Source organism: Camelus ferus, chromosome 26 (genome assembly GCF_009834535.1).
Source record: "Camelus ferus isolate YT-003-E chromosome 26, BCGSAC_Cfer_1.0, whole genome shotgun sequence".
Taxonomy (NCBI): domain Eukaryota; kingdom Metazoa; phylum Chordata; class Mammalia; order Artiodactyla; family Camelidae; genus Camelus; species Camelus ferus.
In genome coordinates, this window is record NC_045721.1 from 11832067 (window position 1) to 11850862 (window position 18796).

The 18796-nt window shown below is 35.4% G+C and overlaps 1 protein-coding gene across 5 annotated transcripts in view; it reads right to left on the minus strand.

Moving 5' to 3' along the window:
* Positions 1 to 18796, minus strand: part of DLC1 (DLC1 Rho GTPase activating protein) — a 344822-nt gene that overhangs the window by 240372 nt on the left and 85654 nt on the right. For 3 of the 5 annotated variants that reach the window (XM_032468641.1, XM_032468640.1, XM_032468645.1), the window contains exons 3-4: positions 9163 to 9312; positions 3584 to 3724 (exon numbers count right to left, since the gene is read on the minus strand). In XM_032468641.1, the coding sequence (XP_032324532.1) occupies positions 3584 to 3724; positions 9163 to 9312 (291 nt within the window). Of the gene's footprint in view, positions 1 to 3583; positions 3725 to 9162; positions 9313 to 15079; positions 15088 to 18796 lie in introns of all 5 variants that reach the window. The other 2 variants (XM_032468643.1, XM_032468642.1) reach the window with 2 other exon arrangements.

Consider the following 18796-nt stretch of genomic DNA (forward strand, 5'->3'; position numbering starts at 1 on the left):
TCCCTCTTGTTAGAATCCTCTCAGTCACATGTCAACGAGACGAGTTGTCTTCTCTATGAAACTGATGTTACTCTACATAGCAGAATACCCTCCCTGATTCTCCAGTACTTATTTTACAAATAAAACATATAGTTTTCTTTATCTTGGGCTTGGTGTCTCTTTCTTCATAAATGTATGATTAATGGTGACTGAATGACCACCTACAATAATCAGTATCTTTAAGAAAAATGACGACAAAACCTGTTTTAGTGCCTAGCTTTAAAATCTTTCATGTAATGACCTTATATCAACTAATACAGGATCAGCTCTAGCAACAGAATACCCTGGTCAGTGGGATGTCAAATACGGCTCTACAGTCAATCAAAGCACTATATATAAAATGATATGATTACAAATGGGTTTGCAGAAGTGTCTTATGTGAAAGGCATTATAAGATTGCCTCAAAGGAACAAAACAAAGAATTTAAGAAAGAAACGGATGAGATTTTTGACATGAAGCACCAGATCTTGTTTCTAATGTGTTTTTTGGCAGTGGATAACCTACCTTTTAATGTTTTAAATTTTTGCTTCAAATACATCTCAGAAATCTACTTTAATGCTCCATTTTCAGCATGATATATATACATGGCATTCATGAAAAAAATCTAAAGATTATTCATTGGTCTTCTTCTAATAATAAATATAAAAGTAGAAAACGTATTGAAAAATAGGCACTTAGAATCCAGAGACCTTATGCACAAAAAGAAAGCCAAATATTTGTGGTAGTTAGTCACCATTATAAATAGACTTCACAGCAGCAAATCAAGTGTAACATTAAATAATTCTGAAATGAAAGTAAGCATTCTGTAAAAGGGTGACATTATGGAGCAGAAGGTTAGTTCATTTTAGGCGGATGTTAGAAGTAGCTGTTCTCTGAATTTAATGTTTCTACTTAATATTAAAATTGAAATTTTAGTTCATGGTGAAAAGAACAGCTCTGCAGAACACTGGAGCTTTCTCTCTTTTCGCAAAATAGCAGAACTGCCATCACACATCTATTCCCTAAGCTCCAAGTTGAAGGGAATTTAGTATCTCATAAGATAGATAAAATTCTTCTCTAATATTTTAACCCAGGACAATAATATAAAATTAACCCATGGCCCAAGAATTATTTTTAAACTGTAGTATAAAGAGAGTATATTCAAAAGAATAACAACGCCAGTAACAGCAAAAAATAAAGCTTGCACACACATTAAAACAGCCCTTACGCCATCACAAAAGCCTGTTTTTCAAGCTATATTGTTGGCCATTTTCTTAAAAAAACTTCCTAAAAGTCAGTTGCTTTTGACAGTGGAATGGTTTTTTTTTCTCCCTGGGTACCTCTCACGGCCGGCTAGAGAATTTGACTAGATTATAGTTCAGTGGCTGAACACAGCTGCGTGTCCAGTCATCTAACTCTGCCTGTGCTGTTGGTCAGGATGCGTTAAGCAGGTTTTGGGTGTCTTAAAGGGGAACATTGTGTTTTGAGGCCAAGTCAGTTGCACACTGATTCTCATTGCTTACTGACTAGTGAGTTATGGCATCACTACGAAGATATGATTGTATGCCTGGGAAACGAGTCACACGTGAACAGATGGATATAAATCTCCATATCTGATTTTATTCCAAGTTAACAACTTTTCAATTAATATTTGATTTGTGGTGCATGAAAAAAACATATTTCTATTCAATAACTGATTTTAAGTATTTCTTAATTTTGCCTGTGGGGTGAATAGTTTGGTCAATTGATATGGCAATACATGAAAAATTTGAAAAAGAACCCATCATAAAAGTCTACTGAAGGATTAAAGTCCTAGGAAAACTGATGGTTTTATGTATCTCATTCTGAAACTTTACTGAAGACAGTAACCATAAAAATTAGGTACATATCTCAATGGAAATACACTGGCCACTTTTACAAACACGGGAGTAGTGAAAGAACTGCACACAGAATTTTAGCTGTTGTTACAAATTATACGGTGACCACATACTAAAATACGTATGTTCCAAGGGAGAAAGACGATACCATTGGTAATTATTCTAAAGTAAAAGGTGAACACAGAAAAAATTTCATAGTGAAAAATTCTTCAGGATAATAGTTGGTGCTTTAAGAAGCAAATTTAAGCATAAATATCTTTAAAGAGGGAATTCACCTTCCTTTCTACTACCTTCTTACATATCAGTCCCACACCTGTCCCCAGTGTTCAGAAAACCAATGCTCCAACGATTCCCAAAGCTTTAAGCTAAAACTGTTGAGAGGCTTTTATCTTTTTTCTTAATAAGGTTGTGGTAAAATGAGATTGTTAGGATTCATATTTGAACTTTGCATCTCAACATTATCTACTCATCGTGAAAAAGAAGAGCACCATTTCACTGCAGTCTGCCCACTGGCACACATTATTTCTGACCCTACTTTTTCAGTGTCTCACAAAATAGTATCAGGTAATAGGTTATTACCTCTTATTTCCAATATACATAACACATAAAGCAAGTCATTGCATTTCACTGTTTACATATCTCCCTCCCTTGCTAGACTGTGAGATATTTAAATGCAGAGAATATATTTTTATTGCTCTCCAAGTCTTTTTCATCTTGCATAACACATGGCACGTTGTAGGTGTTCAATAAATATTTATTCCATCAAAAATACTTTAGATATTCTTGCAAATGAACACACCTACGATGTTTTAAATTCAAGTATTCTCTTTTGAGTTTTATTTCAGACATGCCTTTTATTTTAAAGGCAGGCAAACAAGCAATCCAAACTTGTTTCTCTGTGTTAAGCTAACACAGGCATTTAAAAAAATAATACGACACTGTGATTTTCACTAAACTAGGAAAGGTTATTTTGGAGCTGCTGGGACTTTAGATATTTGAAGTAGTAATTACTTCCTCCATAAATGTTACCTTTAGAGTCAAATACTGCTTTTCAGTTGCAGTTCAACTTTTTACTTAAAGGAAAATGTCTTTTTTTCACAATTCATGGTGCTGTTTTATTATATGTGGTAATTCTCCTTTTCGTTTGTTTTGGTAGCATTGTTAAGTCCATGAGGCATCATCATAAAAATGATAGTAGTTTAACATTGTTCAGTATTTTTTCTGTGCCAGGGATTTCACTAAGCATGTGACATGCACTATATCATTTAATATCCACATAAACTTCATGATGTGTGTGATCTTACGTGTCTGTCTCTACCTCTTCATCTATCCATCCATCCATCAATTTTCCAACTGGTAAACTGTGTAGTCAGGATAATAACACAGGGAGAGTTATCTTTAGATTTTGCATTCTTGGTTCTTTAAAGTTCTGAGTATCCAGCAACAAAATTTAATACCATATTTTGCAAAATTCTGGAATAATTACCTATTTTAGTAAATTACTTGTGTTATCATTTATAAAACAAACTAACAGCATACGTTGGGTAGTACTTAATTAAATACTATCAAGTCACTGCAACTAAGAATCCAAGAGCATTTCTTCTAAATTAAATGGATGAGATATCAACTCTTACCTGATGATCATCAACACTTCAAGTTGAAACTGACTGTTATCATTTACAACTTACCGAAGACTTGGGTTTGGTTCCAGAACTGGCCACCGGGGTGGAAGATGGTAGATCAGGGGACTCAGTGTTAGCAGACAAGTTTATCTGTGTCTGATTCACTGAAGTGGTATCTGCTCCACTGTCAGATCCTGATTCCAGATCCTGTTTAAAAAACGCATTGATAAGAGGGGCATATCCATGCTCTCTATAGGCCTTTCTCCCTGCCTCCAACACTCTTCTGCCTCCTCTTTCTCCCAACACACACTGACACACCAGAGTTAAGACGGCTGACATTGCCATGTCACCCAAATCAGACATTCTTTTGTATTAACAATTGTACTCTTAAGAGGGTCTGGTTTTAGAAAGCAAAGGCTGAAAAAGAGGTAGTATTACTACTTTGATAATTTAACAGCCAATTGTGAATTGGAAGGGACAGTAGTGGGAGCTCAGGCACTGCTGTCAAGGAGGTAGAAGCCCACAGACACTCCTTGCTTGTTGTGTGACCCTGAGTAACATTTCAAGCTAAAATAGTTTCTTCCCTTCAACCTCCACAGCATATCATTCTCTATTTTGCAATCTCATTACCTTATCTACCACATATCAATTATATGCATCCACCATCTCTACCTATGCATGCATATATGTATGTATCCATATATCTGTCTGTATATATCTCTGTCTATCTTTCATTTGTTTCTTTTTCTAATCCTTGATTGTCTCCTTCTATTGCAATCTATGTATCACAAGAGCAGGGACTTCACCTGTCTTGTTCACTGATACATCCCCAGGCTTAGAATAGTGCCTGGCACCTAGAACATGCTCATTAAATATTGTTTTATGAAAGAAAAACTAGGCTTACAAATGTAATATTTAACCAAGGAGGTGCAAGATCTGTACACTAGAAGCTATAAGACACTGAGGAAAGAAGTTGAAAAAGGCAAATAAATGGAAAGACATCTTATGTTCCTGAATTGGAAGAATTTAAATTGTGAAAATGTTGATACCACCAAAGTGATCTATAGATTCAGTGCAACCCCTGTCAAAATTCCAATAGCATTTTTTCACAGAACAGGAAAAAACAATCCTAAAATTTGTATGGAACCACAAAAGATCTTGGACAGCCAAAGCAATCTTAAGATTTTTCTTTCTTAAGAAAGAAAAACAAAGCTGGCAGCATCACATTTCCTTATTTCAAACTACAGTGCTATGGTAATCAAAACAGCATGGTACTTGCATAAAAACAGATACACACACCAATGGAAGAGAACAGACAGCCCAGAAATAAAACATGCATATACAGTCAACTAATATTTGACAAGGGAGCCAAAAATACTCAATGGGGAAAATGTCTTTTCAATAAATGGTGTTGGGAAAATTGAATATTCACATGGAAATGAGTGAAAATGGACCCTCATCTTACACCACTCACAATAATTAACTTGAAATGAATTAAAGATGTAAATGTAAGATCTGAAACCATGAAACTCCTAGAAGAAAGCATAGACAAAAAGCTTCTTGACATTGGCATTGGCAACGATTTTTTGGATATGCCACCAAAAGCATAAGTAATAAAAGCAAAAATAAATAAGCAGGATTATATTAAGCTAAATGGATTCTGCACAGCAAACAATCAAAAGAAGAATGAAGAGGCAATCTATAGAATTGGGAGAAAATATTTGCAAACCTTATTATCAGATAAGGGGTTAATATCCAAAATATATAAGGAATCTATACAATTTAATAGCAAAAAAAATAATCTGATTAAAAAATTTAGAGTACCTGAATAGATATTTTTCCAAAGAAGACACATAAATGGCCAACAAGTACATGAAAAGATGCTCAACATTACTAATTATCAGAGAAATGCAAATTAAAACTACGATATATCACCTCACACCCGTTAGAATGGCTATTATAAAAAAGACAAGCAATAACAAGTGTTGAAGAGAAAGTGGAAAAAAGGGAATTAAAGTGCATTGCTAGTGGAAATGTAAATTAGTACTGCTACTTTGGAAAACAGTATGGAGGTTCCTCAAAAAGTTAAAAATAGATGTGACCCAGCAATCTCACCTCTGGGTACACATCCAAAGGGAATGAATCACTGTCTTAAAGAGATATCTGCACCCCTGTGTTCACTGCTGCATTATTCACAATAGCCAAGACATGGGAACAACCCAAGTGTCTACTGATGGATGAATGGATAAAGAATATGTGATACACACACACACACACACACACACACACAAAGCTATATTATTTGGCTATAGAAAAGAAGGAAACCCTGCCTTTTGTCACAACACGGATAGCCCTTAAGAACATTATGCTAAATGAAATAAGCCAGAAAGAAAAACATAAATACTGTGATGATCTCACTTACATGCGGATTCTAATAAAAAGCTAAACTCATAGAAACAGAGCGGAGTGGTGGTTACCGGAGGATGGGGGTGGGGGAAATGGGGGCAATGTCTGTCAGAGGGTACAAACTTCCAGTTATAAGATGCATAAGTTCTGGGTACCTAATACTCACTTCTGTGGCTATAGTTAACAACACTGTATTATATACTTGAAAGTTGCTAAGAAAGTAGATATTAAATGTTCTCACCACACACACATTTGTAGTTATACAGTTGATGGATGGGTTAACTAACCTTATTGTGGCAATTATTTTGCAATATATAACTGTGTCGAATCATCACATTGTATACCTTAAACAATATTATAAGTCACTTATATCTCAATAAAAGTACAAAAAAAGAAAAAAGGGAAAAACAAAGATAGAAAGAGTACAAAAGATATACACAACATATATTCAATATCTTGTAGTAACCTATGCTGAAACAGAATATGAAAATGAATATATCTATGTTCATGTATGATTGAAGCATTATGCTGTACACTTTCATACAACATTGTAAGCTGACTATATCTCAATAAAAATATACACAACAATAATAAATATGAAACAAAAACACTATATTCTCAAGAGTATGTGTATAAAACACAGAACCCTAACCAAATTTCTCATGCTCTGAGTGATTTCAGATCAGTGGTCATCTATTCTTTTTTTTTTTTTTTTTTTGCATGGAAATTACAAACACCATTTTACCATCACAGAAAAATGATTCATTAAAATTTCAAATTGAATCAACATCAAATGGATGGTAATAAACAACAGGTAATTTATAAATATCAGATGCATAATCGTAATAGCAGGTAGTTTACAAGGTATTTATATTTGACCTTTATGTATATCAGAAATCATTTGCATTAATTTTGCCATCCTGTTTATGATCTGATTAAGTAAATAACAAGGTAACCTTGCATTTTTCTAATAATTCTCAGGTGAAATGATAAATATTGAAAATATATACCATTTAAAGACAACACTGTAACAGTCTTACTCTGCTTCAGTGTTCACAAACTCTACATGGCAGGTTTTATCATCATCACTTGATAGATGATAAAACCAAAGCTTAAAGCAAGTAACTTGGCCAAATCCACATTCTGTGGCAGGCGTGGCATTAAAACCCAGATCTGTCTGACCCTTACTTGTCAGGCTCCCTCAAAGCAGACTACTATAATTTTTACCTCTATCCTTATTTTAATATTTTGTAACTTTAAAGCCATTCTTATGAGATCAGATGAAATTGGGCGCGTTTAGGGTGGTATGGCCATAGACTAAAGCCATCCTTAAAGACTCCAGCCTATATCATCTTTTACATCCTTTATTACATGTAGAACTCACTCCAGCCCTTTCTCACAAATAATCTCAAACTGAGGTCACTGTTTCACTGCATGTCTTGTCTTCTCTGCTAAACTGTACATTCACAATGGAGTATGAAGCTGTGGCAGAGGGAGTTTCTTCCCCGAATCTGGGACACTACTCCTTGGTGGACAATCAAGGTCATAGTCATCTGTAATAATCCACTTATTCCATGGCACAATTATCAAAAGGAATGGAAATCATATGTGGAAAAATTTTTGATGATGAGAGAATGTTACAATTAGCTCTAAATACCAAGGAACAGAAATAAAGAAAAAGGGATGACCTAGAAAAACAGAGACCAAAAAGAAGTTTTGAGGGATTCAGGCTACATCTTATTCATCTTTAGCCCAGTGCTTGACGTAAGTGAGTACACGGGAGAAGGAAAAGGAATTAACAAATACTAAATATGTATTCTGTGCCAGATCTTTGCAATGCATCTTATATATGTTCTTCACTTACTCCTCCCAATAAGCCATTAAGTAGGAGACAAAATTTCCTTTTCATTTTTTACATGAACTAGAAGTTGAGAAATTAAATAATTTCCTTATATTCTCAGATATTCATTTGTAGAGCTGGGAAGTGACCTAGACCTGCAGACTCCAAAGTTTGTTTCTACTGTATTATTTTGCCTATTCCAAGTGTCTGCTGAACTGGAAACTCAGAAATAGATTTTTATTTACAGAATCAATCATATTTGAGCAGTGGTGATGATGGTCCATGAGATACTGCATGCAATATAAAATCCAGTTTATACTTTAAATGAAGGCAGAAGATATAGATGTAGGCAAATCCTAAAATCATCACCCACCTTACCTCTTGTTTTGTATTGTCTTTACCATTCAGCAAAGAACCATATCTAGCAGGTAAGAGCTATTCTGCTCTCTGGGAGGAGATAATAGTATGGAACTGTATTTAGCAGAAATACGGGCTGTGCTTTTTTCCCCTAAATACATGAGACTGAGGAAAGGTCAATATAGAGTAAAAGGGGAGAGATTGAAGAGATAGGGAGAGATTAGCAATTCACACCAGAAAAATTTAAAAGATAAAATGAATCCCACACCTACATTATTGGCAAAAAAGTATTGAGAAGCATCTCCTATTGAAAAATGTGGTTTTAAAAGAGTTGATGAAAATGAGTATGAAGCTTCTATACAGCCTTCATATGTAAACAGGTTAAAACATCCCTTCTTGTTAGTCTTCAGGATACTACTTTGGTTGCATCTCCTCCATTTGGATGCCTGTCCTACTGAAGTATGTGCAAAACACTACAGCAACACCGGGGAAGAAGTAAGTGATTCTGCCTGGGAATTTCACTGAGTAGATTTTAGAGTGCTCTCAAGTTGATTTCATCTAAACTCTTCATTGTAATATGGTGGGTTAGTTCAATCAGCATCCATCCATTCATCTACCCAACCATTCATCCACCCACCTTATCCATCGATCCATTCAGCAAATATTTATTAACCATCTTCTACATGCAATGTACATTGTGGGACACTGAAAATAAAATATTCAAGATAAACAGAACATTGTTGATGGCATGTATAGCATATCAGAGAAGACAGACAATTAGGGGAACAACAGCAATGAAGAGAATTTGATCACTAGGAAGCAAAATAATTTTTTAAAGTGACCCTCTTTCCTGTCTAATAACCATTTTCTTTTAAATCACACACTTCTCTTATGGCCCCCCGCATGAAGCCTGGAATTATGAGTGATCTCAAGGTCATGTGGGGGAAGATGGTGCCATCAAAGATGTTTCATTTGCAAGAGGGACTGTACCAAGTAGAGATACCATGTTCACATGCAAAAAAGTGGAAAGTAGGAAGCTCACAGGAACTTGCCGCCGCAGGTTGGTGGGCGTGCTGGATGGAGAGGAGCTGGTGCTGAGAGCATTCTCAATGTCCTGATCAAGTTGGTCCAGTTTCATGATTAGCAGCACCATCGAGTCTAGCCGTGCCCTATCTCGGTCTTCTCTTATTTCCTGAGGAACAGAACATGTTGTTACTGAATCTGAAAGGCCATTTCTTGGAAAGAATAAAAAGTCCCCTGTTCTTCAATGTGACAAAAAGGACACTGAATAATAGGCAGTTTTCTACTTAAGGGGGAAGGGAAGTCCTATTCTGTACCATCAATGGGCTCTTCATTGAGAAGATACTGACCTTCTGCCAAGAAAGCATTTTACATGAATATTAAATATATATCTTTTAGAGCAAAGCTCAATGGGAAAAAAGTATAACATCAATGAGTACTGATATATATTTACTACTTTCTGATTAATTATTCTTGGGAAAAGTTGTATATTTACTCTTCTTTTGTCATGGTACAAATCAATTATAACATACTAATAATTGTGGGTTAGACATTTAAGAATGCATATATGATAATATTTTTGAATGAATATTTCTGAGTATAGTAAAAAAAAGGAAAATAATCAAGGCAGGGTTTTGTTTGTTTGTTTGTTTTATTTTTTTGCATGGGGCCATTTACCTACTGCTGCTTCAAGTTATGTCATTGCCAATATATATTTTCAAGCTTCTTTTTCTTTGACACACTTTTGTAAAAAGCCTCCAAAATCAGATGAATCATGGTTACTTATTCTGAATTCTCCATAATATAGACATATATTTATGGAAATACTTTCATTTTTGAAAAAGCCAAAGCTTCTCATTGACCGTATGGAGTTGTTTGGGCATGACTATTTACTATTCTTCTGTGTTCAAATCAAGTCACTTAGTATTAGGAATCTTCTTAATCATTTATAGTGTGCAAGGTATCAGGTTTCGGCAGTATTGGGTAAAACAAAAAAACAAAACAAAACATGGAAAGCACTGTAAGGCTCCTTAGAGGTAAACTCTACTGAGGGATGTAATGGATTCAGGATCAGCACTTTCGAGGCAAATCATCATTTGTGGCTCATGCTGCCAGCTTCTCATCTGTCTGAGATATTTACCTGGGTGAAGTCAGCTTTAAAAGGCCCACCAAGGGTGACCTCAAAGGGAAACTACATGAGTACGAGGGAGTAAGCTGGAGGATTTGATGATGTGATGCGATTAGTAGTGGCATGAATGAGGTGACTGGCTGAATCAGATCGTTTACTTTTTTGGGGACTTTTTCTGTTAATCTCTGTAAATTCCCTAGTCACTATTAAGAGAGACCCCAAAGAACAAGGACTGGGATAATTTCGTGGATTCATCTAATTCTTTAGGGCTCTCTCTACCTTAAACAGTTAAAGCAGACTGTTAATATTAAAAATAATTATATTTCAGAAGTCAAATAATTGGTTTATTAGATTAAGTTGGTTAAAAATTCATTAATTCAGCTAACATCGATGAGTTGTTTGGGTAAGCGGAACCTGTGCTTGGTTTAAATATTAATGTTAAATTGAAAGACCTAGTACTGTTTCCACAAAGACATTAATTTTGAGAATAAATTAAGAATCTTTTTGAGTCTTGTTAATTCCTTTAGAGTCCTATGCTGTGACTTTTTCTAAACTTTCTTTTCATCATCCCTGCTGTCTAAAACATTTAATGAGGTTCTGACAGAGAATTACAGAACTTTTGTCACCAGAAAGTTTATTGGGCTTTAGAAGATCCAGGATACTTGCAAACAAACAAGCCTGAACCTTACTATATATCATAGCCCTCAATGCTACAGAATTTTGTTATATTCAAAAGAATGCTATTTATAGTAAAACCCTACTTACACCTTAAAATAGAGTCCCAGAAATATTAGAGATTATTGAGTTTAACTCTCTTCTAAATAACCCCAAAATGGAAGAATCCTACTGAATAGAAGAGAGTCCCCCTTATTACTCCTCCAGTGTGTTTGCTTATATAATTTCCTTCTCTTTTTAGAAGCACCAAGTTGTGCTTGACAAGTTAATGTTCTTTGCATCTCTCTATATAGCCATGTGTGTTTTTGTGTAATTGTCCTTCATTCCCCAGTAATAACATCCTCAAGCACAAAGATTCAGTTTTTCTACTGGCAGATACAGAGTCAAGTCTACATTGCATACACAATATGTTTTCATGAATAATAATAATATAATAATATTAAAATCAATAGAAGCCAGTGAAATAACACTTCCTAAATCCTTAGAAAATATGTCTTGATATTCTTCCAGCTATTAAGTCAATGTCGGATAAAACAGTATATCCTGCAGCTATCCTAGACCTATCAGCAGTAGCCTCAGAAACAATTTGTCTTTGAATTAACTGGATGCTGAGATTGTGCTTTAAAAACATTTTCAAATCCATGGGCTGGGCATCAAATTATTTTGAATAATCTGTCCAAAAGAATAAGGTCAAACAGCCTTGGTCTAAGATATTTCTTTAGAGAAATAAGCTCATTTCTTTTCCCTTTCCCTCATGGATGCTTCCTTATCCACATCCATTACAACATCTGCCCAAAGTGCCAAGTACGCAGACTGGTATCGTATGTTACACATTCACTAAATGCCACAAAACAGAGTTGGATTCAAATCAGATGCTTTGGATAAATCTTTTGTCCTTATTGTTAAAGCCCAAGTATGAATATTTCTCAAAGTTCTAACCTTTCATATGTCTGTGGCGAAACTCCAGCAAACAGCTCATGCCTGAAAACAGAGCTGTGTATTTGCAGATTCTGGCGAGGCTGAATCCTACAGTGGAGCTTTCATTTCATACTGTCACTACAGGCCACGAAGAGGAACTTCTTAATAAGTGAAGCTGCCTATCCATGAAGTTCTAGGTCTTTCAGTAACTTAACCTCCTTAAAGCAAAGCCAAGATGCGAAATTCTCTCCCTTCCATCTTTCCTGCCTTCTCCTCTGCAGTCACAGCTGTTCTGGGCCAAGCACGATTAAAAGGACAAAATGTTCATCTGTGAATAAGAGACATAAAATCTCTGCTGTCCTGAATATTACAGTAACCATGAGAAGACAGATAATGAAAGTTAACAAATTCAGAAATAAGATAGTTTCTGACAGGGACAAGTGTAAGAAGAAAACAAATACGGTAATGAGGTACACAGTAACTACAGGGGGAATGTCCCACTTTGTGGGGGTTGGTCAGTGAAGAGCTTTCTGTGGAAGTGAGAGTAAACTATGATGGCGTGAAAACAAATTAGGTAGAGGAGAGAAAGAGATGGAGACAGAGATGCAGAGAGAGAGAGAGAGAAAAGGAAGGAAGAAGAGGGAGGAGGGAGGAAGGAGGAGAAAGAACTGGGAAAGTAGTGTCCCATGCAGGGTGGGGAGTGAAAGATGCTAAGGTGAGAATGAGTTTGGTGAGTAAGAGGATCTGAAAAAAGGTTAGAGAAGCTGGGCCAGGGAAAGTGAAAGGGAGAGTGAGTGAGTGCTAGGGCAAAATGAGGAAAATTATATCCTGTTATGAAGGTCACCGTAAAGAGGTCAATTTTATTCTTTGTGCAATGGGACCATGGGCAGGATGTAAGCAAATTAGTGATTTACTATGTTTTAAAATTTTTGAGCTCTCACCACATACTGACAACCAAACTTTTAAAAATCCTCACCATATTTTATATCCAGCAATGCCACACGACAAATACATGCTAAATAGTTCAATTTATCCTAAGGTTACTGTTCTAGTTCTAGCCATAGTCCTTTTCCTGCTGAGGTCCGAATTGCACCCACATTACAGTGATTATAAAGAAATAATAGAAACTTTTTATAACAGGGTCCTACATATTTTGAGATCAAAGTGAAAAAGAATAAGGAATTCTTTTGGGAACCTATTTCCTGGAAGTAGGGAGTGGGTGAGTCGTGATATGTTGGTAAATGTTTAGCAACTGGATCTCCAAATAAAAATTCCTAATTTGTAGTTATGTGTGCTGATTTTCTGTAGTATAAGTATCTCCCTAGCCATGGCCGATTTCAAGCTACCAATTAGGCATTACTGAATGCAAAGTTGGAAGAGATGCACACAGTTGGCTCCTGTAAGCTGATGTTAGCTGATGCATGGTTCCAACACATGCTGGGAGTGGGGACCAGCAGGATGGAGAATCATTTTTAGAATCTGACTTGAATGGAAACATTGATAACTAAACCAATGCTATAATTTTGGTTTAGTCAACATAATAGCATATTAAATAAACATTTTATTAAAAATAACATTTTATTTATTTAATGTATTTACTTTCCCTAACTTTTGCTCTTCTTGCCCAGACAGAGTTTGGTAATATAAAAGATTTAAATTTAGTGTTCTTCTTTTTTTCCCTAGTAGTGGCTTCTTTATCTGCCTTCCTGGTTTTATCCATTATCTATGTATATAAAATTCTTTAAAATTAATTACCATGAACATATCTTTATATTTGTATTTTCACTTAAATAAGTCAAAACTCATTTCTTTAAGTTACTCATTGCACCACTTGGATACTTCATTCAACATTTAAGACCTTAGAAACCTAGAAGCCCAAGACAGCCATTATTGGTTCCAATGTCCTGACTTTGCAGATGAGAAAAGAGAGTAACAGGGAGTTTTGAGTCCAGATCCCACCTTCACTGGTAAACTTAGCAGCCTAGAGCCTGGCTCTCCCTACTCTTTGTCCTAGTCTCTTTCCAATACTCCATTTTGCTTTCCTTCCATGGGTACACTTTAAAATTTAAGGTCCATTTTAGCATCATGTATTCTTTCTTACCTCCCACAACCTGGTTTCCATTGTTTCCAACATACAGAAACTATGTTTTGGAAGAACACCAATAACCACAATTTATTGCAAGAAGCCTTTGAAGCATCTGGTTCAATTCTTTACACTTCTATTTAACAATCATTCAAGGTATGTTTATTGACCACCTACTACATGCTATACATCATTTCCTAGGAAGCAACCAATTTCATATTTGTACAGTTACAATATTTAGAAATGTTATGGAGTCAAATTCTGCCTTCCTCTCACTTCCCATTTTCTGCCTCCAGAGCTAGACAGCATAGAGTGCCTATTCCATGAAACAGCCTTTCAAATACTTGAAAAACTATTTTGTGCCCATTTCTTCCTTTTCTAGGTAAATAACCCTCAGTTCCTTTAATAATTTCTCATCTGACATGTTTTCAAATCCTTATAAGTTCTGTTTACACTTCTCTGGATATGACATAATTCTGTCAATGACCCAATTAATGGTTGATGCCCAGAATTAAATATATTACTCTACATGTTCTCTGACCATGAAGGCAGAGAAAGCAATTATTTCCCTTCATTCTATATACCCTCTTTAATGTGCCTAAGAATTAAGTGCCTGCTTAGAATATGAACAGGCTATTCTTAATTGGATAACCACAATCTGCTTGTTTAATGAGGAAAAGTATTTTGTTGACTGTGACCTGACCTTGAGTCAACAGTGTGATATATGTCTCTTTTTCCCAGTATGTGCCTGTCATGCTAAGAACAGAAACATCCTGTTGTCTTGAGACTATAACCAGCTGTTGTCAAGGTATAGATAATATATGTAGCTGCTGTGAAAGAAATTTTCACTTGTATCTTTTTCAGACACAAGTCAGTGGATTCTTAGGCAAATTAGGAGAGAAACTTCTTTTCCATTTGATTTGTTGTCAAAAACCTAACATAGCCAAGCCACACATGGTTGTTTACTGGGCAATCTGAAAGATGCTCCCTCTTTACTTCCAAGGGTTATTTAATCCCTGGGCAGTGAAGTCACTTAGATCGCAGTGGTATCTTGGGGGAAATAAACAGAGTTTCTAGTGGGTCATTCTCTACGGGGACGTAAATTGAAATCCTTTGAACAGGAGCCTCCACTACCTTTGTTTCTTCCCATCTTAAGAAAATAATTCTGACCCTCCTTTTTATCCAGATGCTCTTTATTGAACAACATAGAACACAACACACACAGTGAGTGGGGAGGAAGTGCAACTTGCTGGGTATTTCACAGACTGGGCAAACATGAAGTCCAGAGGAAAGAGTGCCTCCCCCAGGGACGCACAGGCTCTATTTTTCTAATGTCAAGCATTTGGAAGAGAACCAAAAAATTCAGTGAAATACCCAGATGCTTCCAAATAGTAGAGTTTGGCTCAGCAAACACACTATTGCTTGAATGTTCTGCTTGTCAATGAGTTGTGGCATCGCATAGACAGCCGTCATAAATTAAAGGCCAGGCCAGGGATAGAACTAAGACTTCCTGATTCATAATCCAAGGTTCTGGCCCCTACACTGTCTTTGATTCCATGTGCATCTTACTGGCTATTCTAGGCTGGTAATTCTCCTTGCTCACCCGTAAAAGAAAGGGACCTTTTAGCAAAAGACTTGGCTCAACTTCATTCTGAATTATTTGATCTACAGCCAGCTGGACTAGTATGAAATCTTGTATTAGTGTTATAAATTTCATTTGACAATAAATTCCTCATTCTAGACTTTCCTGTCTTAGTATAATATCCTGCTTAAAGAACCAGAAAGTTATTAAATCTTTGTTTCTTCAGAAGCAGTGAAGATTTTCATCTGAATTGACCGACAGAAGCTAAAAATAACGTATTATCTTATGTCAGAATTTCTAGGCAAGTTAAATAAGTTAGCCTTAATTTATATTCGGGCGCATTTTAAGATGAAACTTATATGGACTGGGAAGTAACAGAAAACCCCAGCAATTATCTCCTACTTGCCAGATATAGTCTGTTCAACCACAAAATCTTTGTATATTATCTCTAATTAATAATAACATATGCTAATATCATTTAATATTAGATGGTGGAGAGAGATAAATAATATCCTTATTTAAAGTTGCTGAAAGACATCTTTTAACTGATATGTAAACTGTGGCTTTACATTAAGTGTTTATGTTCGCTATTTATCTCCTATTTAAAATGCATATGATAAAAACTGGTCTCTCCTCTACTCAGTTTTTAAACTCCAGTGAAGCTTCAAATGGAGCATTTCTTAGCCGAGACTTTTGTAAATTGCCGACACAGTCTTCTGGATGGTTTCAAAGGACATTTATGCAGCTGGTCCTGAGGAGCACTTAGAAGTGGCAGGTGTGAATGGGGAAAGGGTTGTGTGGGTGGCAATTCCTGTCTGTCCCAGGGGAACCTGAGGATGATTTCCTCCCCTGGCTTTAAAGGCTCATTTTTGGCTGCGATATAATTTCTACCTAAATAATTTGGTAAGCACTCTGAAACCAGTCTTCACTTTAACTGCTAAAGTTGTAGACTGACATTTAAAGTCACTTAATACATTTATAGACACAAAGTCAGTCTTTCTGGATTGATTACATATTCTGTGTCATCACGACTACATGATATTTGCAAATCCTTGCAGGTTATTTTTATCTTTTCTTCTTTCTTTTTTCCTTTCTTTCTTTCTTTAACAATTCTCAACAGCTCTTTGGGTTCAGGTATCAAAGGAGACAGGATTTCTTCTGATTTGAAAACGTAAGAAAAACATATATTTAACATTAATATTTCATAAACTATTTTCAGGACTATTATGATGATTTTTAATGTGGATAACAAAAAAAGACATAAAGAAAAATTTATTCCTTTTCCATAAAAAGATATGATTTAATTTAGAAAAAAAAGTCTTGTGTTGAGCTGGGTTCTGTTCACTTTTCTAGTTTCACCTTTCATTACTCTCCTTGATCTCCTCAGTGTTCCTCAAGTTCAATCATTCTGAGGACCACTATAAATTTCTTAATATTTTTCTTCAGTTAGGTTCACCTTTTTACAGTTAAATACATTTTTAGGATCCAAATAGGCATTTTTCCAAATAAGACATACAGATGGCCAACAGGTACATGAAAAGATGCTCAATATCACTAATTATCAGAGAAATGCAAATCAAAACTGCAATCAGGTATTTGTTCACACCTGTCAGAATGGCTATTATGAAAAAGACAAGAAATAACAAGTGTTGGTGAGGATGTGCACTGCTGATGGGAATGTCAACTGGTGCAGCCACTATGGAAAAGAGTATGGAGGTCCCTCAAAAAATAAAAAAAATGGAACTACCATATGATCCAGCCGTTCCACTTTTAGATATTTATCTTAAGAAAACAAAAACATTAACTGGAAAACATAAAGGCACCACCATGTTCATTGCAGCATTACTTACAATAACCAAGACACAGAAGCAAGCTAAGTGTCCACTGATGGACGAATGAACAAAGAAAATGTGGTATATATATAATGGAATATTATTCAGCCATAAAAAGAATGAAATCTTGCCATCTGTGACAACATGATAGACCTTGATATTACTATGCTAAGTGAAATAAATCAGATAGAGAAAGAAAAATATTGTATGATTTCACTTAAATGTGGAATCTAAAAAAACAAAAACAGAAACAAAAAGTTTAACTCATAGATACAGAAAACAGACTGGTGCTTGCCAGAGGCAGGTTGGTTGGGGGGGTGGGCAAAATGGGTGAAGGGGGTCAAAAAGTACAAAGATTTTCCCCTCTTTTTTATTAATTTATTTTTTAAAGTGAAGTATAGTAAGTTTACAATGTCGTGTCAATATTCGGTGTATAGCATGCTTTGGTCATATATATACATACGTGTATTTCTTGTCATGTTCTTTTTCATTATAGGTTACTAAAAGATAATGAATATAGTTCCCTGTACAGTAGAAATGTGTTATTTATCTATTTTAATGATAGTATTTAGTATCTGCAAATCTCGAACTCCCAATTTATCCCTTCCAGTCCCCTCCCCACCCCACCCCCCGGTAACGAGGTAACCATAAGTTTGTTTTCTATGTGAGTCTGTTTGTTTTGTAAATAAGTTCATTTGTGTCTTTTTTTTTTTTTTTTTTTAAGATTCCATGTATGGTATTTTTCTTTCTCTTTCTGGCTTACTTCACTTACAATGACAATCTCCAGGTCCATCCATGTTGCTGTAAACTGCATTATTTTATTCTTTTTTAGGGTTGAGTAGTATTCCATTGAATATACATACCACATCTTCTTTATACAGTCATCTGTCATTGGACTTTTAGGTTGTTTCCATGTCTTGGGTATTGTAAATAGTGCTGCTATAAATATTGAGGTGCATGCATCTTTGAATTAGAGTTCCCACCAGATACATGCCCAGGAGTGGGATTGCTGAATCCTATGATAAGTCTATTTTCAGTTTTTTGAGGAATCTCCATACTGCTGTCCATAATGGCTGCACCAAACTACATTCCCACCAGTAGTGTAGGAGGGTTTCCTTTTCTCCACACCCTCTCCAGCATTTATCATTTGTGGATTTTATTAATATTAATTTTTCCAATCCAAAAGCATGGGATAGCTTTACATTCCTTTAAGTCTTCTTTAATTTCCTCAGTCTGTTTTGTACTTCTTGGCATATAAGTCTTTCACCTCCTTGGTCAAAAGAGAGTAGATCTTAAAAGTTCTCATTACAAAAAAAATTGTCTAACTATGTGTAGTATTGAATATTAACCAGAGTAAATGTGGTGATCATTTTGCAATATATACAAATATTGATTCATTATTGTGTACACCTGAAACTAATATGTTATATGTCAATT